The sequence below is a fragment of the Carassius auratus genome, chromosome 26 (assembly GCF_003368295.1).
Source record: "Carassius auratus strain Wakin chromosome 26, ASM336829v1, whole genome shotgun sequence".
In the NCBI taxonomy this organism is placed as follows: Eukaryota; Metazoa; Chordata; class Actinopteri; order Cypriniformes; family Cyprinidae; genus Carassius; species Carassius auratus.
Window position 1 is genome coordinate 22,232,065 of NC_039268.1, and position 27,788 is coordinate 22,259,852.

At 35.8% G+C, this 27,788-nt stretch overlaps 2 protein-coding genes across 5 annotated transcripts in view; one reads left to right on the plus strand and one right to left on the minus strand.

The window, feature by feature from the left end:
- hecw2b (HECT, C2 and WW domain containing E3 ubiquitin protein ligase 2b) overlaps positions 1-9,037 on the plus strand; it is a 52,388-nt gene extending 43,351 nt beyond the window's left edge. For all 4 annotated transcript variants that reach the window (XM_026204805.1, XM_026204807.1, XM_026204806.1 and 1 more), the window contains 10 exons: positions 348-468; positions 546-659; positions 881-1,033; positions 1,191-1,289; positions 3,529-3,658; positions 3,737-3,883; positions 5,129-5,243; positions 5,435-5,520; positions 5,599-5,711; positions 6,823-9,037. In XM_026204805.1, the coding sequence (XP_026060590.1) occupies positions 348-468; positions 546-659; positions 881-1,033; positions 1,191-1,289; positions 3,529-3,658; positions 3,737-3,883; positions 5,129-5,243; positions 5,435-5,520; positions 5,599-5,711; positions 6,823-6,934 (1,190 nt within the window). In that variant the 3' untranslated portion in view covers positions 6,935-9,037. The remainder of the gene's footprint in view (positions 1-347; positions 469-545; positions 660-880; positions 1,034-1,190; positions 1,290-3,528; positions 3,659-3,736; positions 3,884-5,128; positions 5,244-5,434; positions 5,521-5,598; positions 5,712-6,822) is intronic.
- Positions 9,038-20,578: 11,541 nt separating this feature from the next.
- Positions 20,579-27,788, minus strand: part of klf7a (Kruppel like factor 7a) — a 40,713-nt gene continuing 33,503 nt past the window's right edge. The window contains exon 4 of the mRNA XM_026204809.1: positions 20,579-25,923. Within this exon, the coding sequence (XP_026060594.1) occupies positions 25,872-25,923 (52 nt within the window). The 3' untranslated portion in view covers positions 20,579-25,871. The remainder of the gene's footprint in view (positions 25,924-27,788) is intronic.

A 27,788-nucleotide genomic window follows, 5' to 3' on the forward strand; every position in this document is an offset into this window, starting at 1 on the left:
TATCATTATTATTAGTAGTAGTAGTAGTATTTATATATTTACATTTTATTAATTTATTTATTTTCTCAGTGGATGTTTTCATTGTCCAGAGGTTGTTCTTGTATAGTGTTGCAATATTTGATGGTGAATTTATTTTGTGTTTAAATTAAATAGTCTAGCTCTGGGAGAAATATCTGATATATAAAAGACATCTAATTTGTCATCAGATTTGACAAATAAAATTGATTTCTTCTGCATAGTCTATACATTTTCTACACGTGTATTTACGTTTTGATAACAAGATGCTGATTTTGAGTCTCTTTTTTTTTAGCCGTACTGTATAATATCCATGATCTGTCCCCTCTCAGGTACACAGCGAGCCAACGCACGGGCCCCTGCACCGTACAAACGGGACTTTGAAGCCAAACTTCGGAATTTCTATCGCAAACTGGAGACTAAAGGCTACGGACAGGGTCCGGGCAAAGTCAAGTAAGCATGTGTAGCGTACCCTGAGGTCTTCATTTGTAACACCTTTTCACACTCATGCTGACTTGTGCGTGTTTTAGGTTGATAATCCGCAGGGATCATCTCCTGGAGGACGCCTTCAATCAGATCATGTGCTACTCTCGCAAAGATCTACAGAGGAGTAAACTCTACGTCAGCTTTGTTGGAGAAGAGGGGTCAGCGTTTCCACAGTTTTAAGACATAACCAGACAACCAATATCAAAATATACTTAATTAAAAATAAATCGTCATACCCTTATATCTAAAGCATGTTATTGTGTAATAATAATAACAATGATTATTATTGCTATTATTACCATTTTAATGATGGTTATTTATGAAAATGTTTCCATTTTTTTGATTGGGAACACATTGGTTTAATTTGTCTCCCGTTCAGACTGGACTACAGTGGCCCGTCCCGAGAGTTTTTCTTTCTGGTGTCACGGGAGCTTTTTAACCCATACTACGGCCTGTTTGAGTATTCAGCCAATGACACCTACACCGTCCAGATCAGCCCCATGTCTGCCTTCGTCGACAACCACCATGAGTGGTGAGTGCACATCCGCTTTCGTTTCGAAGCTTGCTTTGATTTGATCGATGACCATCCAAGATTAAAAGAAGGATTTCGATGGTCCTTCGATCAGTCTGTGCCAGACTGAACTAACAGAAATGTACCTCAAAGTTTTAAACATGTTCTGTCATGTCAGGTTTCGGTTTAGTGGTCGTATTCTGGGTCTCGCTCTCATCCATCAGTACCTGCTGGATGCCTTCTTCACACGACCCTTCTACAAAGGGTTACTGCGAATGTGAGTTAAACATTTCTGAATCTTTATTTCATAATAAATAGACTGTTATTAAAATTCTAAAAGTAGTTGTTGTTGCATTCTTATTCTAGCTGGAATATATATATATATATATATATATATATATATATATTGAGTTTTAAGTTAAGCAGGGACATTATTTGAATGTTATTTAAATGTGATCTTGTTAGTATTTGAAGATAAAACATTAAACTAAATATATTAATAGCACTGATTTCCTTTTTTTTTTTTTTTTGTTAAGTTTATATATTCCAACCCTGTAGATATTGATTATGTCATTATGACATGACTATGACAATACGCTTTAATATCAAGCGTTCTGTTTAAGTGTTAAAAAGTATAACTACTTTTAACTTTGGTAACACTTTAGAATAGGAAACACCTATTAGCTGCTTATTAGCATGCATATTACTAGATTATTAGCCATGTATTAGTGCTAATTAAGAACATATTAATGCCTTATTCTACTTGACCTTATTCTACATCCCTTATCTTACCCTATAACTAAACCTAACAACTCCCTTACTAACTATTAATGAGCAGCAAATTAAGAATTTATTGAGAGAAATGTCGTAGTTAATAGTTATCAAGTGTTACCTTAACTTTTATACTAATATAATATAAAATGTAGTAAGTGCATAAATGCTTAATATCGTAATATGATGATTTTTAAAGGCTTAATTACATAATTATGATCTTTGAAGGGTCAGTTTTTAAAGGGGGGGTGAAATGCTCGTTTTCACTCAATATCCTGTTAATCTTGAGTACCTATAGAGTAGTACTGCATCCTTCATAACTCAAAAAAGTCTTTATTTTTATTATATTTATAAGAGAAAGATAGTCTGTACCGATTTTTCCCGGAAAAACACGAGCGCCTAGAGGCGTGACGTGTGGGCGGAGCTAAAGAATCACGAGCGCCAGTAGGCTTTTGAGTTGAGAGCATGTGGAAGCTGTGACACAGATCCAGAGGCTGAAATTTAACAAGAGCAGCATCAGCAAAGGCGGTATGCTATGTGGTATGTACTGAAACTGTATATATTTGCTTAGCGGTTTTGGAAAATGACTAAGTTCCACTTTATGTTGTCTTTTTTTTTTTTTTTTTAAGCTGTACATGTGGAAAGTGCAGTTTGATGACAACATCGCATGTTGTTTACTTGATGTGCTTACGCGCTGAGAGCTAAGTTAACAACACAGAGATATTTGAAGCAGTTTTACTCACCGCCTGCGGTTCCAACACACGACCGTGACCCTTTTCCGTTGGGACTGCATTATCCTTAAGAAATAAATGATGTGCAATCCGAAATGCAGGGAACAAACAAAAACACTTGCACAACTCCGTTGATGCTCTGTAAAAATAAACTCCATCCACTGGTCCCTTAATGCTGTTTCTCTTTTGGTAATCTGTGCAGGGATGTCTTGCCCTGGCAACCAAAAACACACTTCTTTTGTGACTTTTCGCGACGCTCTTGCTTTGATCAGTGAAGTCTGTTGTGCTATCAGTGGTGTGCTATACGGGAGCGCGCGCTCTTCCGGGAGAAGTGTCCTCAGGACCCATATAAGGAAATTCCGCTCCATCTAACGTCACACAGAGCCATACTCGAAAAAAACTTTCCGAAACTTGTGACAAACCGGAAGAGTTTTTTTTGGAACAAAAATACTCCTTCAAACGTACAACTTAATTTTTGAAACTTTGTCCATGTTTAGCATGGGAATCCAACTCTTTAACAGTGTAAAAAACTCAGTATGCATGAAATAGCATTTCACCCCCTCCCTTTAAATGTCATTGTTATCAGATGATTTTACTATTTGATACCTGCTTCAGTCAAGAAAAACAAGAGACAGGAACACACATAAAGAACACAAAAAATAAAAAAAATAAAACAAAGAATAATTTTATTTACTCACCCTAATGGTTTTTTTTTTTTTCAGTGGAACATTTAAGTAATTTTTAGAATCATTTATTTTCTCTCTCTCTCTCTCTTAATCCTAAAATGTAATCTGTGCTTAAGTTTTTATTACCTTTATATCGAATCTCCATTGTAATATCACAAATATTTAAACTAAAACTATTTAACCAATACTAACATAAATCTGAGGTTTCGTCAAGAAATCCTGGAACTAGACTACGCATTCTGTTTGATTATCTAGAGCAGAGCCATTATTTCTAGTTCATATGTTTTTGTTGATGTGTGTGTGTGTGTGTGTGTGTGTGTGTGTGTAGTCCGTGTGATCTGAGCGATCTGGAGTATCTTGATGAGGAGTTTCATCAGAGTCTTCAGTGGATGAAGGACAATGACATAGAAGACATGCTGGACCTGACCTTCACCGTCAACGAGGAGGTTTTCGGACAGGTCAGTGTGTGACTGTTTGTGTAAGCTTGCACAAGCTCTCGCCATTGTCTCAGAGAAGTGTGTGTGTGTGTGTGTTAGATCACAGAGCGCGAGCTGAAGCCTGGCGGTGCTAATATCCCCGTGTCAGAGAGGAATAAGAAGGAGTACATCGAGCGCATGGTGAAGTGGCGTATAGAGCGCGGGGTGGTCCAACAGACCGAGAGCCTGGTGCGAGGCTTTTATGAGGTACTCAAATACAGCAGCTTTCAGTCACATTAAAACATGCAACTTCTGCCATGTCGAGCTGCCATGAGATATTCCAGAATGGTTTTTTATTGAATTTCTGTTTGATAGATTTGGGTCGTTGTGCATTTTCAAGTGCTTTCGCTTGCTTTAGTAGAGCAAGATGTCTTGACTGTCATTTAAATTTTGGGGTCAGGAACATTTTATTTAATTTTTTAAAATAAATTATTACTTTTATTCGGCAAGAATGCATTGAATTGATCAAAAGTGACATAATGTGGCAAAAACACATAAACGCTGTTCATTTGAGCTTTCTACTCATCAAAGAATGAAAACTGCATCGCTGTTTCCACAAAATTATTTAGCAGCAAAACTGTTTTCAACACTGATAATAATCAGAAATGTTTCCTGAGCAGCAGATTAGAATGATTTCTGAAGATCATGTGACACTGGAGACTGGAGGAATGATGCTGAAAATTCAGCTGCGGATCACAGGAATATATTACATTTTGAATTCATTCAGTCAGATAATTTAAACTTAATAACATTTTTCCATATTAATGTTTTTACTATAATTTTTATCAAATAAATGCAACTTTAAGCGTAAAAGATGTCCTTCAAAAACATTTAAATCATCTTACTGGAGAAAAAATTCACATATATCAAGAGTTGACTGTATTATATATTGTTAATTAATATAATTGAATAATATTACATTTTTTAAACTCTTAAGTAGTGTTACATCTGCATAAAATCTTGAAAGCATCTACAAAATATTCTTAATCCTGAAGGTTATAGTCATAAGCACATACTTTCCACATACTTGAATTCAATATTAAAAACCCAAAGGGTCAAATTCTAAATGTCAGTGTTGTTAATCAAATTACGTTAGCTTTTCAGTCAAATTTCTTTCTTTCAGTACGCCTGATCATTACATGATTATAATGCCTCTTCCATCATGAAAACCTACAAAAGGAACAGGATCACAATATAAAAATCACAAAAGATCATGTTTGCCAGCGAGGAATCAAATGCATTTTTAAAAATCTGAAATGATTTAGTGTTACCTTGAATGAAACGAGAAAAGAAGATGAATTAATGAATACAGCAGGGTAGGTTTAATGTTTCAATCTTCAGGTGCGTCATTTTCTATAGCCTTGCCCAACAGGAATACAGGCATCCCATGATATCTCATAGCGCTGGCCCTGAGCTGGAAGCAGATGTGTTACGGTTGTGAACTGCCCGCAGGTTGTAGATGCACGGCTGGTGTCGGTGTTTGATGCGCGGGAGCTGGAACTGGTGATCGCTGGGACAGCGGAGATCGATCTGGGAGACTGGAGGAACAATACCGAGTATAGAGGAGGTAACCGCGACCGAATGATATTACCACCATCATGCTAGTGTCCAAAACTGTGGGTAAAACACGGAATCAAGATATCGGAGTTATGACTGAAATATTATCCTCCAGATAGACCGAGGGCTTTTATAGCATCTCCTAGCCATACAGGTCACATCTCGAGTTTATTAGGACAAGTTTATTGGTTTTCCCTCCAGGTTATCATGATAACCACATCGTGATTCGCTGGTTCTGGGCGGCAGTGGAGAGATTCAACAACGAGCAGAGACTCCGATTGCTGCAAGTGAGTGATGAAAGAGAAACACAAGCTCTTTTTTTATTTTTTATGTGACCTGGGTGTGACATGACTCTGTTGTCTCAGTTTGTGACAGGGACGTCCAGTATCCCGTACGAGGGCTTCGCCTCTCTCAGGGGCAGCAACGGGCCGCGCCGCTTCTGTGTGGAGAAATGGGGGAAAATCTCCTCTCTGCCCAGGTAATCCCAACTCAACTCAAGATCCTGTTTCTAAAAGTTTGGAATGTCACAGTTTTAAATGCCACATGCCATGAAATCATAACTACTCCATGTCTGTCAGAATTCATTTATGTTTAAGCTCTACATTTATTTTAAATCATCATTGTAATGCATTTCTTTGTTAGATGCCCACCACTACTAAAATCATGTTTTTGAAAAAAGTATCTTCTGCTCACCAAGGCTGCATTTATTTGATCTAACATAGTCTATTTATATGTTAGATATTTATAACTATTTTCTATTTTGATATATTTTAAAATGTAATTTATTTATTCGATGCAAAGCTGAATTTCGAGCAGTATTACTCCAGTCTTCGGTGTCACATGATCCTTCAGAAATGATTCTTCGATGCTGATTTAATGATCAAGAAATATTATTATTATTATTATTATTATTATTATTATTATTATTATTATCGTTGTTGAACTGCTTAATATTTTTGTGGACACTGTGATCATTTTTATTTTCAGTAATATCTGATGAATAGAAAGCTGAAAAGAAAAGTATTTACTTTAAATAATAATCATATTAATTAATAATAAATTATAATAATTAATATTAAATAATTTTATATATATATATATATATATATATATATATATATATATATATATATATATATATATATATATATATATATATATATATATATATATAATGTATTTTAATGACATTTTAATGCATTGTTATTTATTTTTATTTCTTTAAAAAATACAAATTAAATAGAGCAAACTTTAAAAAAAATACTTCATATGCATATATTTATAATGTTTTTGTTTATGTATATTATGTATTTCTAAATTGGTTTCATATTTTCATACTTTGTTGGCACTAATTTTAAGAACAAAAACAGATGGATTACAAAAATCCAGTAAAATAAAAAACTTGAATTCTACAAACAAAAATACCTCAAAATATCCAGTTCATGAGGTTTTTTCCCACAGTTGTCATTGCTCATGTGATCCACAAGATGGCACAATCAAGCGGCAGTTCATAATACAGTCACTCAAAAATAGTTGAGAAATTGCTATGATCTGAAAATGAAGTTTCCTGTCTTTATTTGTGGTTGTAGAGCTCACACGTGCTTCAATCGTCTGGACCTCCCCCCGTACCCCTCGTTCTCCATGCTGTATGAGAAGATGCTGACGGCAGTGGAGGAAACCAGCACTTTCGGTTTGGAGTGAAGGTTGATTTTCGCACTTTGAGCCGATCAAATATACTTAGTTTCCAAGACCCGTCAGGAAGAGCAAAGGAAGTAAGCATCTAAAACAGACACCAGAAGCACTTAGACGTATATTTGGTACACCATATCACTTAAAAATACTTCCTCGCAAAGAAAGACACAGAAAAAACCCATCAGTGAGCTGGACTGGACTGACTGTTTCTCCGACGCAAACATTGATCGGCTCGGGATGAATCGAGGAGGACATGACCAGCCAAATGCTCATTCAAATGAGGAATATAACAAACCCAAAGGACTCTCTTTTTATCTGTAAAAAAGACTTTTCTACAGAGCATCAAAATGCAGCGTGAATGAACATATACTGTGTTCGTCTCAAACACTATCACACATGACAGAGCTGCCCTCTATACTGAACTGAAAAAAAAATCTAGATGTTGTCTCTTCTTTTTGTCATATTTCTACATTAGTCTTTCTCATATGTTTGTTTTGACACCGTATGCTGTCCAAGTAGCTGTCATGTTGAATGAATTTGGTTATTTATATACTCTCACGCGCGACGTTTTCATAAGGGCATGTCACGAATGTGATCAAAAAAAGAAATCAACAATAGAAGATGATTTTTGTGACTTCATAGTCCAACCTTGGCCTTTTCTGTTGTCCTCGGATTACACGATTTTATTTCTGATGACATTTGAACAAATCGAGTGGTCACATATCCACAGAACGAAGCTACAGAAACACTCAAAGTCAGCATGAAATTAAAACGAACACTGTTTGTGTTACATATACGCTTCATTGTGATATAATAAGGTTTTCTGATTTAAATGGAGTAAAATAGCTTGCGTTACCATTACATGTTGACTTAATTATTATTTCCATATCGCTTTAGTGGGACATTAATGTTGCAGACGCAGCTTTCTTGAATCTCCTTTCATTTATCCACTCTCTTCTCTCGAGTCCAATCGTGTTTTCTTGTATGATTTGATTCTGGAATATCAAGCCCACAAAACCGTATCGATACATTCCAGACTTTTCCATTTGCGTGAACTCAACTCAAGCCTTTTACGAACCACTGCCGTGGCTGCGGGACAATGGATTGTACTCTAGTTCTTGAATGTTTTGTAATCTGAATTTTGTGTAAGGAATTAATATCAGAGGTGGAGCTGAAACTGCCATGGGGCTTTAAGAGGTCCATCAAATTTTGGAATAGCAAGGAAGACAAACACGAGCATATCATCTTTGTCAGTTCGATTATGGCCGGTTAGATCGCTAAGACAAACCAGATAGATCTTCGTCTTTGTATTAAGGCTTTTTGCAGTGGTGTGCTGATATTTGTGCTGAATGTACCAAAGGTTTAGGGCAGCCATAGACTGTCCCAACCCTCTTTGTCCATGTTTGATTCATTAAAAAAAGGAAAACATTTATGAAAAAAACAAATAATGATAATAATAAAAGCCTTTTTTGAATGCCCCAATTGTTCCTCTTAATTTGACTTTTTAGAGTAGCTTTTTCACGATGATGTTTTACACACAATATAAAAAAAGATTCTACATTGGGGAAACAATTATGCTTTCTGTCGGTGTTTGAAAATATGTATGTATGCTTTATCTGGAGATTTAATGGAATAGTTCAGCTAAAAAAAAAAAACTGAGGTTATAGGTTTATAAACCTAAATGGATTTTTTTCCTTCTTTGTTTCTTTTGTGGAATATAAAAGTTATTTCACAGATTGTCCAGACTGCTATTTCCAATACTGTGAAAGTGAATAGAGACTTTGAGTGTAGAAAACTCCAGTGTTTCTTGAAAGAAAGAAAATCTTGTGTAAATGATGTCAGAATTAGCTTTTTTTTTTTTGTGAACTGTTCCTTTAAATGTTCCCTGCCTTTCTAGATCCCAGAAGCTTCAGACTGAGGTCACACATAAGTTCTGGCTTTCTGCTGATGTTACTAAAAAAGCTTTCTGTACTACTTCAATGTTGCACCTTTCACGTGCTCTGAAAACATGCGACTGTTGATTGGATAACAGCTTTCAGAGCTCCACATTTGGGTTTTTCTGTTTTTGTTTCAGCACAGATGATTGTATAAAGCTGTTTATCTCACGGAAAATGCCTCAGAGTCTTGATTCCATATTCAGATTCAACTTATTACAGTTTCATGTTTTGATTAAATGATTTCGTTAACACTTTAGTATAGGGTCCAATTCACACTAATAACTAGTTGCTTATTAGCATGTCTATTATTAACATATTTGCTGTTTATTAGTGCTTATAAAGTACATATAATGCATGACATATATATATATATATATATATATATATATATATATATATATATATATATATATATATATATATATATATATATATATTTCTGACCATTTAATGCACACATGTGCTTTCCAAAAGCCCCAAGACCCAATAAAATGCTAAAATAATAATTTTAATAACTTTAAAACTAAAGGGGAAAGAAAATAAAACGTAACATTTTACAGTGATTTACTGTAGCTTAATTAATCACTGATTCAAACTAGGCTCTTTTTGTGTTAAGGTTGTTATCGATGACATTGTTTTCTGTAAATATCAGCCTCAACAGCTTTGTTATTAATAAATCAGCAATAGACATTTAAATATAAAATGCACAAAATATGAAACTTGCATCTGCATTTTAATATTTATAATAAATGATTGAAACTTGTTTCCTTTTTACAGAGCTTGTGACATCATCCCGAACAAGGAACCGGAATTCTATACTATTTACAGAAACCATGCTAAAACATTCATATGGAATCAAAGCAATGCATCATGAATACTAAATTAATAATAGGTCTCGCATGCATGTCTGTTTGTGAACAGCAGATGGCAGACCACCCATATGGTTTCCTTCGAGGGTCTCCAGCCATAACAGCATCAGAGACTTTCAAATGTCCATCTAATCTGAAATGTTTATTAACCTCTGAATCTCGCTGAGAGAGAACTCAAAGCAGCTTTATTATACACTGCACAATAATGTCAGATTTCAGTCTGTCTGACAGTATGGCAGTCAGCAAGATGCATGAGAATAGATGCTAATTAGCACCTTCCGCTGTAAAGCGCACACATCAAGTCTTTGCCGCATGAAAGAGCGTGCTGATGCGGGTGCTAGAAGCCTCTCTCCGCACAATCACACGGGCCTTGATTGGCGGTTGTGTGAAAGCCGGGCCCTCAGCCTCTGTTCAATGAGGCAGTATTTCCAGGGTCCCTTAGAAACCTATTTCAGCTGTTTTATCTCTTCAGTAGTGCTTTGCTGACACTACCCATAAACCCTTGTGCTTTTAGTGTGACATGGACCATGCTCTATTTCTGTGTGTGTGTGTAAAGTGAGTGGGGGTGACCCTGAGCTGTAACAGCTGGTGTGTAGGATCCCATGGGACGTGAGAAATTCATCTGATATATAATAATAAATCAGGAAGGTTACTCTTTTTTGGCTCAAAATATTATGGTAAATGCACTCACTGGTATTGATGCATCAGATGTGTGTGCACAGATTCACAATTCACTGACAATTTTGACTTGTCATTCCGTGCACTCCAATATCTCACAAATGTGCACGTACAGATGCACACGCACAGACATATTGAGTTATTGACCTTGAGGGAGTAAAAAAGCTCAAAGTGCCTCTAAAAGATTCCCTGTGAATGATTTCACTCAACAGAATGATGCATCTTCCCCTTGCTGGAGGAATGACAAGCCTAAATAATCGACAAAATCATATTTAGGGTTAGGGTTTACATTTTGAAAATCGGTTCTTAAAAAAAAAAAAAAAAAAAAAAAACTACAGATCAAAATGTTGTCTGGGATGTATTTTTTGTAAATGTCTTTGTTGGTTAAAGTCAAACTAAATCTTAACAACTATTAACAATTAACAACTAAAGACGAGAAGTTATCGTGGTATTACCATGCTGGTTTAACGCCAGTCCAATATATATATATATATATATATATGTGTGTGTGTGTGTGTGTGTGTGTGTGTGTGTGTATATATATATCTATATATATATATATATATATATATATATATATGTGTGTGTGTGTGTGTGTGTGTGTATATATATATATATGAACAATTTATATTGAAATAATATTCATAAAGTAATACAATATTAATATGATATATATTAGTAATATTATAGCACCAAAGTATTGCTGTTTTTTTTTTTTTTTATGTCTTGCAAAGCAGTAGGCTACTGCAGCAATATCAATACTCTACTGTAATATTACAGGATTCTAGTACTATTCATGGAAATGTATGTACTTTTGGTATTTACTCCAAGAAATCCATAGTGCGACTGTGTTACAAGTTTATGAAAACTGGTAGTACCATAGTAATTTTTATATAAATGCCAATGCATCATGGTAATCCTATGTTTTTACAGACAAAGAGTGTCATAGCCTAATGCCAGACAGATTTGATTTAAAGTGTAACTTAAAATAAATTATAATAATAAAAATAACAAAATGAGAGAGTGCAAAATATCTGTCGTCCCAAAACAGTTTTTTTGTGTGGTAAAGAAGGCTATATTTTAATCTAACATATTGACTACAAACTGTAAAGAATTATCATAGTATCATAGTATTTGTAAAAGTAAATGTAATTCATTCATTATATCATTGGACCACCACAGTATGTTTTTGTAAGAGAGTACTGTGGACAGTTATGATCTTGCATAAACAATTTGTTAGTCCAAGAATAACATTTTCACTAACTAGACAGATTTTAGGGTTAAGGTTATAGTTATAGTTTATCTTCTTCATTAGGCTACTTGTAAATTCCTTTTATTTTCAAGATCCTGCTTGTGGCTGAGTTTTACATTTGTCTTTGTAGCACCAGAACCAAGAAAAGATCCTGAAACTTTTCATAATGGTGACAGTAAAAGCCTTGAATCTTGAATATTCCTTGTCATTCCTTCCAAATGGATGTCGTATGCTTACATGTCTATTCAATCACGAGAATTATCTTGACATGGATAAACGTTTCTCTGAAAAATACCCACTAAACGTGAGCCATGGAAACAGACAGACATCAATTCTCCCGTGTGACAATTTGCAGCCACAGCTCACCAGACACTTTATCATCACACATTTACAAAACACATCTGTGGTGAAGTTGACGTATAGCTCTGATGCGATCGCTTGCATTGTGGAGGACAGGAGTATGCATGATAAAATAACGAAGCAGGAACGGCGTGGACCTCCACGGGTCTATTTTTACAGCCATGGCAGGAGGAAGTGGAATGGAAAGGCTATCTTGCATTATGCATGGCCCGAGAGAAAGAGAGGAGCAGAGGATCGAATAAACAGCACTTCCTCTAGTGGGACAACACAACAGACAAAAGAATGCCTTTATATTTAGTCTATGTATGTATAAGTGTATGTATGTTTTATGATCTGTGTGTATATATATATATATATATATATATATATATATATATATATATATATATATATATATATATATAATTATTTATTTATTTATTTATTTATTTAGGGTTTCTATATAGTTTCTAAGTGTTTTTTCCACATGTTGTTATGGGGTTGCAGTGGGTTAGAGGATTAGTTTTAAGTTGACAAAACCAAACCTCTCCAATCCGGCTTTGTTGGTACCATGATGCTGTTCAACTTTCTTTGTCAATTCAGGCTTTGATTCTGAGTTTGTGGAGCGCGTGCACATGAATGTGTGACATCACTGGCGAACAGCCAATCACAAGCCTTGCAACACAAAGCAAGTTTGATTTACTTCTCGCGAGAGACCCAGCGAGATTCAAAACTAAGGTTAAGAGATTGAAGAATATGACAAATTTAAACGTCAAATGAAAAATGAAGGAGGACAAATAAAATAAACAATATTGCTCTATCAGTGCAGTGACAAGTGAAACTTGTTAACTTAGTTTGTACATTTGAAAATAAATAGTGATAGAGACTCGAACATGTAAGGTCAGAGTTGTTATTTTTTAAATGGTGCAATCTTTTGATACTACAGCTTATTCATATTATACATGATCTGCATACATTTATATTTATTTAAAATAAACAATTTATAATAAATGTTAAACTAAAATTGCTTATGTGTAAAAGATAAATAATTAAAATAATAATATGAATCACAATAATTATATAAAAAAAAAATTATGCATTTAGCAGACGCTTTTATATAAATCATAAAATGACTCAGTATTTATCGTTAAAGCCAGATTTCTTTTTTCTTCTTAGCATTAGTGACCTTTAATTTGGAGCAAGATAAACTGGGGGAGTGACTTTGTATTAGACATGTGTCACTTTTCTCACATCTGATTGGTCCACCTTCAGTTTGAGATCTCTAACCCAGAACACAAGCTGCCCCGGAGCAGGTTAGCCGTGTTATTGCCGTGTAAGTTACTACGGCAATGAATGCCGCTAAAAGCCAAGACACTTAAGTGGTACCTAAAACCCAGGATTGGTGCAAACTAACCTGAAACCTAGCTTAATCTAGCTTCACGGTACAGGCCCCTGGTGTTTGCTAGGATGTTTACTACAGTAGGTGGTTGTTCACTGGTCCTGGTAAAAATCTTTATATTATCCAATGCTAATCAACTAAAACAAAATTCTGTGCAAGTTCTGAGAATTTCTGGAAATGTAAAATTGTGACACCATGATAAAAGCCCCGCTGTGTGATGAGTAATGCATAGTTGATTTAGTCAAATGAAGGCTGATTTGAATAAAAAGCTGTATGTGAAGTGTGTCTCTCATGAGCAGCAGCAGCGGTTTGGATCTCTGGAGACAGGTGTTGACTAATGAGGAGCTTTTTCTGAATCCAGCCATGATGATTAAGTGTTAATTACAACAGGTCAGCTTGACACATTTCCAATAATTGGAAATATTTTTGGGCTTTTTGATTTGCAGGACAACACAAAAGAATACATTAGTGCGCCTAATGAGATGTCTATTTAGCTCACCACTGACCCCGTTGACTTTCTGGTGTCTCCTTCAAGCACTGTTCAGAGTTTAGAGAAAGAGCTTTATCGACCAGATGAGATAGTTGAACACAGTGTCAGAATGTAATTTTTTCCTTTTTTAGTATTCATTTTCAATACATCAACGTTTATGAACTAAACTTATATCTCTGAAGGCTTTTTGTATCACAGTCATCTGTTTCATGTTTCGCTCAGAGGTGGAAGCTGATGCCAAATTTGTATTATGTTGATAGGCTCTGCTCCTTTATGACAGACAGTTGTGACCCTTGACCTCAAACAGGAAGCAGTCAGTGTGAAGATGGAGAATCCAGTGAGTGTGATCATCAAACTTCTAAACCGTCTCTGTGAGGTGAGTGACCAGATACAGCATCTCTTCAGAAGCACCTTTAATGCTGTTTCAACCTGTCTACTCAAGGGACTTTGAGGAAGGTTTATTCCCTTTTGAGAAGCAAGATGTTTGGTGGAGAGTCTTTAAATTAGCACACTGTCAATATTCCTCCATCTCAGCTCCACTTAAAAAAATAACAAACACACACATTAATGCGTTTTCATATTTCATTTGAAACCCTTAATGTTTTCTTTGTTTATTTGTTGGGTTATTTTAATATTTACTTTTAAGTGTCAAACATTCTAGTGTGACCTTTTAATTAATTAAATTATTTAAATTAGTAATATTTTTGTAAAATCTTTTAAATAGATTTTAGTTGTACCAACCACTGCTACAAAATTAAATGTCCTATAATTGTAATTTAGTAACATATCATTGAAGTAATTTTATATATATATATATATATATATATATATATATATATATATATATATATATATATATATATTGTAAATGTTGTAGATTTATAGTAAATAATATTTTGTTAAAAACTTTTTTGGTATCATTATAAAACAGTTTTTTTTTTTTTTTAAGTAAGTTGTCATGTAAATACCACATGGCACATAAAAATTGTAAATATTCATAGTACATATCAAAGAATGTATTTTATCTGATGCCTCGTACTTTTTGTAACTTACAGTTTATTTCTAAATTACTAAGCAGTAACAAACAGTGTTGTTTTTATAACGAATACAATAGAAGCCATTGTTAAATTTAACTAACCATGGTAACCTGAAGCTATTTATGGTTTTATATGTGGCTACTGTGGTATAATTTCAAATATACCACAGTTATATTACGGTTACAACACAAAATCTATGGTTTAGCACACCGATCTAACACTTTAGTTATAGTCAAAGTGTTATGTAATAAAATAAAACAATTGAATTACGCTCTTGTGAGTGAATCAAATGAATTTGTCGAGGGTGGTGAATTGGAGTCTAAAGCAGACTACCGTAGTAAACCCTCTCAACCACGCCAGGCTTGTTTATAATAAAGCTGTAGTGAGGAGCAAGATAAGCGGAGACGCTGAACTCTATTTCTAACTTGGCAGGCTTGTAAACACTGCCAAATGTGACAATAATGTCCCGTAACCGCTGCCAGCTGCCTGCCAGATACCTGACAGCTCTCAATGATTCTGCTGTTTCTCCACCAGTAGGCTTTGTAAGGCCTGTCCCGCCGCATTAAGAGCTCTGAAGCTTCCAGATTCTTCTCCCACTTTGAAAATGCACCCTTAACGCTAGACTGACGCCGTCCAAAGGGGCTTGATTTGGTATTACCAAGCTGCAGCAGCTAAATCTCCAAGAGTTTCCAGGTGTTTAAGAAGGCAGTGAAGTTTCTCAGGGTTTGATGCTTCATCATCGGGAATAATCGCCACTTTATTGCTTTAAAGAATGAATGGGAAACCAAATAGCCACACTCTATAAACATAAGTTTGGTCGAACAAGTAGTTGACACTTGAAAAACGCGATCCGTTTGAAGAATAGGCCTACATTTCATTCCAATCACGCTGAGATTCTCAGTTAAAGGACTAATTCAATTAGGCTGGAGAAGAATTCACCCCTTTGTCTTGGTGCCTGGATGAATTAAGGTTTAAACAGACTTGATACAGACTGTCAGACCCCATTAGAAAACAGCAATCTGACAAAAAAAAAAGGTGAGGGAGTGAGAACTGAGAGTAATGGCACAAAGTTGCCAATGTTATTCAGGCTGTTGGTATAAATTAAACATGGACTGTACTCATACGACACAAACGCTCCACTGATTATATGCTGTCAGCGTGCGGCAAACACAAGGTCAAACATGTCGGGATTTAACATGAGAGAGAGAGTGACTTCACTCTTCTGTTTGATTGATGCCGCGCTTTCATCCCACATCACAGCTCTCCAAATATGAAATGATGCAAGAGATGAGCGACTGTATGACAGATTTACCTACCTCAAATCATTTTAAGGTTAGCACTATGTTTTAGAAAAGAACCCAACTGAAAAAGAACGTTTTAGAGACTTCACAACATAAAACCTGCACTATTTTAAAAACACCCCTGTGACGAGGAGTTATGACAGTTTTGCGACCTCAATTCATATCGAGGTTTGCATCAGACTCTGAAAAGAAACTGCACAGCCCCAGACTGAAAGAAAAAAAAACAATATTAAAAATATAAAAAATATTAAGGGACAATTTGTTGCTAAACTGAAGCATTTAGTAATTGTGTACATAACTTGTTCACCTTTTAACAACAGTCACTGCTGTGTGCTGTTATTACTATTTAATATTCGACATTTTAGTTACTAAACTTTTTCAAATTTTGTGTATAGATGATTAAATAGTTAATAATGCTGATTGTATTTGTGGCATAAACACGTTCCATGATTGGGCCTGTTTGGAAACACACACACACACACACACACAAACAACAAAAAACTATTGGACTTATTTAAGAATACCACTAAAATAATATGGTAAGAAACACCAGTATGCATTATCAATAAAAAAAAACGAATTGAGTCATTTGTTGGTTATTTCTGATTCGAAGTGAACAGGGAGCTTTATCGCGAGATCCAAATCTTTTTGTTTTATTGCTGCTCATATAACAGTGTATACTAAAAACACTGATAAATCTTAAAATCGTGCTTCTTAAAATCTTCTAGTTTGTGGCCAAACTTAGTTGTTTTTGTGAAGGAAACACTGGCATGCACTTGGAAGATGAAGGAACTACCGCCGCGTCACAAGTTTCTGACAAATTTGATTTCAATTAAGTTCATTTACAATTATTGTCGCAATCTTTTTAGTCACAGTCGGGTCTCATGAACACGTAGTGGATTCAGAATCAGTGACGCTTGTTCCGTCGTGAGGTCGGATTTCTTCTGTGCCAGAAAAGCATTACGCCATCACTGTATACTGTATGTGTGATATGATGAGATGTGAAATTAGAGAACAGGTCAGTGCAGATATAGGGCAATGTGTGGATTTCTTTGTGTGTGTCTCTGTGCTGACATTTGATTGTGATGAATTTTAAAGCAGGATCAAGGGGTAATGACAGTTTATGAAGACAGTGGGAGGTATCTGTGCTTTATATGTATGTGCAGGACCACACTGAATCATACAGCGGGATCAGAAGGCCTTGGGGTTGAAGGGCAGTGTGTTTAGTCTATTCAGTCAGTGTGGGGTATGTTTTTATGTATGTGTGATCAAAGCAGTGGTTGTGTAACTCTACCTCCTCTCGGCCAGGCCAGTATTCACCTATGGTGAGTATTCAGTAAGAAAAACAACAACAACAACAACAACCTTGGTATTAAAATTTCCACATTGCAAATATAGCCTACAATTTAGACTCACAGAAAGAGGTGCATGTCCTTTGCACTCTTATGGATTAGTTTAGACTATAGCTAAGGATGCACATTCACAGTGCAAGTTGTTTACTAGTTGGGTGAATCTGAAGACAACACTAGGGACAAATGGCATAGAGGAAATAAAGATTTTTTTTTTTTTAATTACATGATTATTTTCATGACAATTAACCAGATTTACCCAGTCAATTCTCATCATTTTAATGCATCACAAAGTTTAATTTATAGATTTTGACTCTAGTTTTTTCTTGCGATTCTCATTATTTATTATTGATTTTTTTTTTTTGTACTATTATTATTATACGTTCAGTGGCAATTCTCATTATTCCATCACATAAATGTTTTCTTCATGACAAAATGTCAACAATCGTGATATAAAATATAAATTTCACAAAAAATACATTTATATTCATATTTAATATAGTTAGTTAACATAATTTAATCTGATATCTAATTCTAAAACTATCATTCAGACATGCATCCAAAAATATTAAAGTTTCATTTAGATATTGTAGAACTGTCCACTCACACAAACACAGATATATAAAATGTAATAATAATATGAAATAAAATTACAAAATATTGACAAAATGCCAAAATATATCTTTTTCTTTATGGTGAATGTATGTGACATTTACCTATTACTTCTAAAAGCCTGTGTATTTCTACAGCAACGGACTGCATTTCTCATCAGAACTGCCATCTTCAGTCAGTTGTGCATCTTCTTATCATATCATAAGAGACGCATTACGAGACACAGAAATGAGTTACAAAGAGCCCAGACGACTCAAAGCAAACGTCTTCAGAGTACAATTAAAGCAAGCTCCACAACTGGGTTGTCTGGTATTATCTCTCCAGTCAGTGTCTTTGATCAGCGCATCCCTCCAGCCCCCTGTTTCCAGGCAGTAAAGCCCCCAGAGCTGCTCTCCTCTGTCATTTACTCTCCTTACACATCCTCCAACCCCCTCTCCCCCCCGGCTTCTAGGAAGTATTTCTCCCGGGACTGTCTTTGTTTAAAGCAAATAAGCAGAATCCAAGCCAAAAGCAGAAAATGCACGCTTCCATTCATATACACGCACTGATGCTGGTTGTGAGGCTAAGAGCTGACTAAGCCAAGGCAATGCTGAGTAAATCTTTTGCCTCCAACCTGCTGCTATTTGAAAGCAAGAATAGATATTTCTTGTATATACACAAACATGTATTTTATACACCAACAGAATGACAGAACAGGAACCTGTCATATATCAATATACTTAAAAAGAATAATACATTGTTTGCATAAAAAAACAAATCCTGTTATTAAAGACCATTAAGATTGGTTTCACTGTGATGTTATTGTCATGATAATTAAACTGTCAAATTCTCATAGTGTGTTTGTAAAAATAGATAAAATATATATAATTTTTTAAAATATATTACAATTATATATTTAAAAATGTATAAATTATACAATAACAATGTACGTAGATATTATACAGTTTAAATCTGTTCTTTCTGGTTTATTTATTATGGTAATGTGCATGAGATTGTTTCGCACTGTGGTAATGAGAACTGGGGTTTAAAATGTGCTTAATGAAACTAATGCTATAACGGTCTTCATTTTCAGAAAGCAAAATCAGATTTTTTATTCTCTTTGTCTGGATTTTGGAGTGAAATATGACCTGCGCATGATCTGGACAGGTCTTGCGTGGTTCACCATTTAAGTGAAAGGAACGTCATATTCAGAGATTTTTCTCTATTGCAAATGGATTCCCAGTCTCCAAAGCACTCTAGACACGAACCATCATGTCAGTGTAATTGTAAAATGATAGGCAATAAGTCAGACAGATACAAGAGAATGAATCGTAAGATGAGGGTGCCCGTTTCAATTATGTACATTAGTTATAGATGAGGAATCTTTTGGGAATAACCCATACAGAATACATTTGCAGAATTAATACACTGTGCAAGGCCATTTTCTTGTACATAATTGCACCCTAATTATCCATTAGTTATTGAATTACCCTTTTATCTGTTTGTCACGGGCAAAGGCTTAATAAATGGAAGAGAAATCATCAACTTGGTATCAACGCTCCAAATTTGCAACACAGCGAGCGAGGGAAAATACAGCGAGGGAGGGATGGAGAGAGACTGCACTACAGTGGCAGAGAAAGATGGAGAAAGAGAGAGAAAGAGAGATAAAGAAGCATAGATGGAGAGGTGGAGAGAAAGATGCATACATATATTCATGAGCATCTTCGGGTTGTAATTAAGAATCAAATAGCTACAAGGAAGCCATTAGTTTATTAAGTGTAAGAGACTGAGCAAGTAACCTGCAAGTTTTCTTATTTGAAATGGAATAATGAGATGCACACACACACACACACACACACACACACACATATATATATATATATATATATATATATAGATAACAAAATCAATATATTCCATAACATTTTTATTTTTCCTTTACTTACACATTTTTTCCCCCCGTAATAATGTGGATTGTTGATTTACATCAAAAGTTGTACACTAATATTTACAATGAAAACTGTTTTTTTAGAAACAGTTTTCACTCAGAAATGTGCGGCAGTCTGAAAAATGTATTTTGCACATTATTTCAATTTTGTAATATTTATATAGCCTATATATTTGAATTGTGGATGTGGAGTTTGCTTACCTTAATTCATATAAAAGAGAATCCAACCACAAGAATAAAACCAAACATTTTTTAAGGAATTGGCATTGGGAAAAAATTTTCATTTGGAAATTACTTTGTTTTTGATCCCATTAGAATCATTTCGTATTTTTGGTTCCAGATGATAGAAATTCCATTAGCAGTATACATTCCTTATTGAAATGGACGCACAGTAGAATTATTCCAAGACATTCTGACTTCAGGGCATTTAAAATAGGTACAAAATAACAAGGAGACTACAGTATCAGTAAGATTCTACCATTTATTACACATAATGACATTCTTAAATAAAAATGCTTCACTTAACAGTTCTTGCATAGATATATTACAATACCAATTTAAAAAAGAATTATGAAACAAACCAGTAACAAAAATAAACTCTTTTCCTTTTTCCTTAATAAAGAACATTGTCATACTAACATCATATAATACAAATAATATATGCAAACACTTTTTACAGCAAATAAAACAAAAAACATCAAAATAAAAAACGGCATTAATATTGGAGCAAATTGGAAAGCATGAAAAGCCAGCGGAAAGCAGAGGGATCGAAACAGATTTCATTTACAGCGGGAAGTGTGGAAAACTACGCTACGAGTGCAACGGACATTGGAAATCACTCTGTTTATCAGCTTCATACCATCCATTTGAAAGCTTCTAGCACAGCGTTTTGAGCAATAGAAGGGTACAAAGAAAACAATGCTTCAGATGTCTAGTGGGACTGAATGGAGACCAGCGGCTAACTTGAACGTACAGACTAATGCGTCAATCCAAAAACAACAGACCTCTAATACAGACTAATCATAGTATCACGAGATGTGCAATGCATTCAAACTCCTAATTTAGTGTTCCCTGCATGTTTAGTAGTGTCTCAGCTCATGCCAGATCGTTAGGATTGAACTTTTGCATTGTTGAATGTAAAAACGAACCTGCAAGTGTGCATCGGTAATTACAAATAATTGCATTATCCCATCAAAAAGGTCAGTTGTCTGTGCCATTTAAAGCTGTTTAAATGGCTAACATACAGGGTTTATACACACTTGAGAGAAACTAAAGACAGTGCACATAAAACAAGCCCTAAAAAGCAGACAATGAGCTGCTCCGTGGGGTTTCTCAGGACCATTAAGGCAAACTCATTAGCTAGTTTTTGCCAAGGTAAGATACCTAATTGGTCCGGCTGGAGGATGTTAAAGAAGGATTTTAGAGAAAAATGTGCACTTAAAGTGAATAAATGGTCAAAAGTCCACAAGGAAAACTACAAGTGAACATCATATATCTTGATTCATATGGATTTAGATCAATAGATCAATGAGAATTTGAACACAAGTCTTGTAATGTTAATAAACACTGTTTCTGTCCCATGAGCATCCAGGTACATTGTGAATCCTCACAAAATCTAACGAGAAATGCCTACAGTAGGTCATATTTCACCTAAAATAGTTTGAAGCCTATATAATAATTATTTTGCACTGTGACAATATTACATTTAAATTTGAAATGTAAAGCTGCAGTCCATAAGTTTTGCCTCTTTGTCGCCATCTCTGTTTAAAACCTGCAAATGCAGTAATTTGCAGAATTATCATCTTTATGTTGGTTGTGCATCGGCACGGCTTCTCTTAATCTAATGTTTTGAGGAGCAAGTGTGCCTGTTAGTCACTGCATTGGTGTGGATATCCACTGTACTTTGGAATCACCTAGTTTTACATCTTGGAAGTATGACCCAAATAAGAAAATTGCACCGAAAAATGTCTGAACAAGTCAGTAACATGTCTTCCATTTTTGTTCTGACCAACTGAAGAAAAAAAGCATTACAATACATCACACTCCCAATGGTGATAATCTGACAATCGCTTAGCTAATACCACATAAAACCATGCAAATTATTATAATTGTTATAATTTGTACTCAAAATGTTAATGTTAACTTCAGCATCACATGACTACTTGTATTTATTGTGTATTAGCATTACAGGTGAATCTCCAGTTGTCACAGATGATCGTCATTTGGACCTTTCTGGATTACAATCTGCCATCAAAATGCTGCTGAGAGAAAAGGCTATTATTGATGCACCACATGCATCATCCTCACATGCAAAATTGTCTACTAACTTTTTGACAGATGTGACTTAATGATGCTAAGACGAATGGCAGCATGCTTGTATTTCCCGTGAAAACCTACCAATACCACTCATTATTATAAACTAAGTTGAGGAGAGTTTTGAACACTGGCTGCTCATGCACTTGCCCAAAAATTTATTTTGGATATCTTTTTTATAAAACAATCATAATAATAATAAAATGTTACAGACTGCAGCTTTAAATGAGAATTGTGTATTAATGTCACAATGCCAAAAATAAAAAAGTCTTAAATATTATTTATTTCGGTTTTTGAGGTGAAATATGAAGCATGTTTTTGACAGGTTCTATGATGATATTTCTCATATGCAGTTCATCCTTCTCGCCACTGACCCAAAATAAATACCTGATGCCTTTGTTTGCATCCATTTCAGATCTAACTTCTTGTCAAACTGAATTTATTATCTTGCATACATGATCAACAGGATTGATCTTCTAATAGTTTTTGAGATGTTACATGGATTGTGTTGCCCAAAAATGCGGGACAAAATGATGCTATGCTTCCTAGTCTGCATATCCCACGATCATGTTTTCTGAACTACAAACTGAAAAGATAAATTGTAGAATTTCAGGTTGCAGTCTTAAATCCTCTATGAAAAGCACATTTCATGCACTAAATTTTAGCTGGAAAAGTGGCTCATACAATGGTCTCTTGAGGACATTAGATGTGACCTTGTGTCATTTTTATTTTTTTCTGGAGCTAATGTTGCCAGGGAGGGAGGTAAGCTGACACCCAGCTACACAGTGAAATTGACTGTGTCGGGCGGTTGGGATAAGATCTCCTGGTCAGCATAAGTGTGGCATGTGACCCCCAGTGTGGTCCTACTCCGTTCCGCCCCATTGAGGGTGCGACCAGTGCTGGCCGCTGCCGGGAGAGCCCAATTCCTTTCTCATTACCAATACTGCCATTCTGTCAGACAGGCCTCCTGTTGGTCCGTGTTAGACAAGTGAGTGAGAAGCAAAAGAAACTGACAGACGGCTTGAACAAGACATGACTATCCTTGTCCATCACCTATTTTTGGGGTGATATTATGTTTTGTATCTATAGATATGGTTAATAATTGTCATGATATGCAAAAAAAAAAAAGAAAAAGAAAAAAATCATGTTTATGCTATCCAAAATTTACATTTTGAATTTGTTTATGCATTGATCTCATGGGTTTAGAAGTCTTTGAATCAGCATCTTGATGTTTATATACAGTATGCAATGGTTAAAAATAAATCTTTCTTTTTTTGTGCTCATTTTATACATCTTCAGATCTGGGCCTCTGATTTCAATCATACAAATGTGGTTTACACCACAATGCGCACAAAACAACTATATTAGGTTGTTGGAAAAGGGATAGTTCACACACTACTGACCCTCATGTTGGTCCAAAGCTGTATGACTTGAACTGAATTTTTACAATACAACTTATATTTAAAATTAAATCTGGAAATGTTATAGTTTTGTTCAAGCAACATTTATGCATGAAGATAAATTTGAAGCCCAAAAGCCTATGTTTGTTCCATGGCTTATAATAGTTTTTTGCCATTTCGAAAATATGGGAGTGAGAATGAGAGATTTGGTGCTTCCATGTCAATTTTTTGGAGTTTGACATCCTCCTGTTTTCACTGTAGGAAGAAGAATGCTATTGACATTCTTCTAACCGTCTAATGCATTCCATAAAGGAAAGAAAGTCATACTGGTTTAGAATGACATTAGGGTGAGTAAACAATAAGCGATTTCTCATCTGATGTGAATTATTCCTTCATCAACATGCATTTGTGTAGATCTTCATGCATGAGCCACAGTGGGATCTATCTTGAGCAGATCAGGCCTTTCCGTGGTCTGAATGATTGCATAAGTGCAGGGCCGTCCACAATCAAACAACCTTACATTCAGGAACACTTTCCATCCCACACTTGATTGTACGTTGTAATTTAAACCTCACTTTTACTATACAATTTACACACTGTACAGCTGTTTTTACCGGGAACACAAGGCAGATATGCAATGTATAAGAAAAAAAAACAAAAACATCACAAGTCTAAACATGTAGATGTCACCTGCTGGACCAGCGAATGCTTCCATCCGTGCAAACTAAAATAACTGATGGGAAATGTCTGTCTGGACAGTTTTTCAGGACATACTGTGATGCATTTACAAAATCTAAACGTTGTGATTGCGAATCTCTGCCTTGAATGATGGAAGTCATTATTCTGTAGTGAAGTCGGCAGATAAACCATGGTGCTTTTCTCATTTCATGCTAGTCTTAGAAATCCCGAAGGAACCCAAGTTTATGGGATAACGTTTCATGGGTCATAAATAATGTTGAGTAATGCTCAAAACGTGTGCAACAACAACATTGTTTTTCTTCTTTTCGCCACTAAAAGTTTGCGTTTCTATAGAAATGAAGTCCACCTCAGATGCGTCTGTGCCAGTGTAGAATCCACTACTCTACGCTTGTGCATATGGCAGTTTTTTTTTTTTTTTTTGTCCATTTTTGGTCCTTTTTCTATTTTGTACACATCCACAGGAGAAAAGCAAAAAAGATGTCTTCTGAATTATATAACATAGTCATTATTCAAAAAGATCTCTTTTTTTATTTTAAATTTTCTTTTTCCTTTATAAAAAGTCTCAAAGTGTCGCTGCGCAGCTGTTGGTTGTCAATGAGAGATGTGAAAGAGAGAGATTTGTCTGTCTACGAAAAGGTAGTGTTAGAGTGTTTCATCCACTGCCCCCAGATTCACATTTGAGCGATGGGTGATTCCACTTTACCTTTGAAATCCAGATTTTTTGGGATGGATGCTCCACTTTACATCTTGGCTGTGGATTGGTGGAATCAAAGCAGAATGATAATCTTTGCTTAAAATGGGAAACAAAGAAAAAATCCATCTCTTTGTATTGGCATCCTATTGCTACAATGTTCTCCAAAGGTTCTTGAGAAGATGATTTTGGGACATTTCCTGCACCCCACGTGCAGTAACTCAAACCAGATTCATTGGTAGCTGGTCTGTTTGCGACAGTCTGCGTACTCGATGTAAAATTGATGAAAGCTTTAAATGGTTCTCAGAGAAGTCGGAACGCAATAATAGTATCTAAATCAAGTCATTGATGTTTTGAGAATTAGGCAAAAACCTACTGAAGTACGTTGTCTTTAAGTGACATAAGATGTCATACCACCTTCTCAGATCTGTAGACCTCCGAATTTTCATCCTCGTGGTCAGACATGGCCGACCAAACCTCAAGACCTGGTCTGAGTTCAGCCCGTGCTGATCGGTTCCTCTACAGGACGCCACTCTCTGGTGGGATGAGCGAACGGCCTGAGTGGTATCCGGCTTCTTTCCATAATCCCTCTCCTTCTCTCCCTCTACCTTCCGTCTCTTCCTCCACCTCGCCATTTTGCCACCTCCTCCTCGTCAGATGTGCCTCTTCATGTGCAGTGCCAAGTGATCAGATCGAGAGAAACACCTGAGGGGGAAGAAAAAAAATGACTGATTAGCAAACCTGTGTGATCTGAAATCTGCATCATCTATCAATATTCAACTTGGTTGGAAACATTCAACGGATTTGATTATATTGGCGCTGATTGTGTCTCAATATAATCTGACAACACATGAAATGGATGAGTTGGAACAGTAAAGACTTTCTTAGTTTTAAAAGACTGATTATAAGAGCTTTTTAAATTACGTCTCTTAAACTTTGGTTAAATTTTGGTTAAGAACACACTATTGACTAGTTGCTTATTAGCAGGTATATTACTAGCTTATTGGCTGTTTATAAAGCACATATGAATGCCATATTCTGCATGATCATATTCTAGATCTCTTAACACTACCAAGTACCCAAACATAACTACTACAACAACAATAATAATACTAATTATATTTTTTTAGCATTCTCTGAAAAATGAGAGTCTAGATCAGGTGTAGGCAAGTTCGGTCCTAGAGAGCCGGTCCTTGAGTTCAGCTTCAAACCCGGAACCGAACTTACCTAACTACTGAACTACCCCTGGTCTAGATAAACCTATTGATTTTTGGAGCATCTTGACCCGTCCCTAAGACATATGCTTTTATGCTCACCTGCCCTTAAACGGCAAGGGTAGGAACCTGAATTGGGAAATCAAGGGGTGTGTTTTTGGCAGGATTGGACAGATGGCAGATCAAGCCACTGCCAGGAGGCATCAAACCAGCTGGTGTACCTCCACCCTCTTCCACACCCCCATCCCGCTGTCCTGACAGGGGGTCCGGACACAGTCGGGCTGGATTAAGAAGGGGCCTGAGGGCCACGGCTACAGGTCTAGCATCTTAGTCTACTGTATTTACTGTTCAGACGAGACAGGGAGCCCCTCCGCATGCTGCTCTCCACTGTTCCCGTCAACTCCATCATTGTAATGGTAATCCAGGGCTCCCTCGACAACGGCAGAATGGATTCCCCAAGGTGTACAAGCAGCCAGGATGACAAGAGAGGGCGGAGCTGAGCTCAAAGTGAGATACGCAAGTCTAACAAGCATGAAGGACCTATTTATACATCAAAGCGAAGACGAGTTAAGATTCACTTCAGAGGTGGAAGCTCTTGGTCAATACCAGGAGGCAACTGTCTCGCAGGCACTGCACCCAAATTGAAAATGTTCTGAAAGAAAGCACAGATCTGCGTGCTTGGCTTTGTACTCAAATGGAAATGCATACTTGTTTTATATTTTATGATGTTTATGTTTTATGAAATAAAAGTACTTCCATGTAAAGTATGTTGGAAGATTTAGAGCGTACCAGCATGCATTTGCATTGATTAAAGCTTTTGTTCTGAATATTTCAGTTTAGTAATGTCTAAGACAGAACTGTTATTGCTGGAACTAAGTTAACAATATCTGAAAATGCAACTTGTTTAGATGTCTTCAGGTAAATAATATGTGATTTTAGGCCCAAATTTGTAAAATAACTAGCAAAACCTCAAAATCTGAGGCAAATTATTGCTTGTTCACATGACTGATGATGGATTATCAGAGGCTTGAGAAATGGTTGATTCCTAGTAAGCTAGATATCTGGACTGGACCTGTCTGTGAAATGACTTTGACTGGAAATGACATCAGTAAAGATCTTCAGGTGAAGCCAATGAGAGATCTCTCTCAGTGGAGCACTGGCTGTTATCAGACTGTTTGTGCATACAAAAATCTCACTGCATTTTTACAATTAATAGCAAAAGGAAGGTTTGTAAATGTAAACTGATATTTCCTACTGACACACTATGGCAAATAATACAAATAACTGACTTAATGCCATTATTTTGTTGGTCAAAATACTAGTGGCCCTACAGTTTTGCAGAGTAGTGTGTGTATA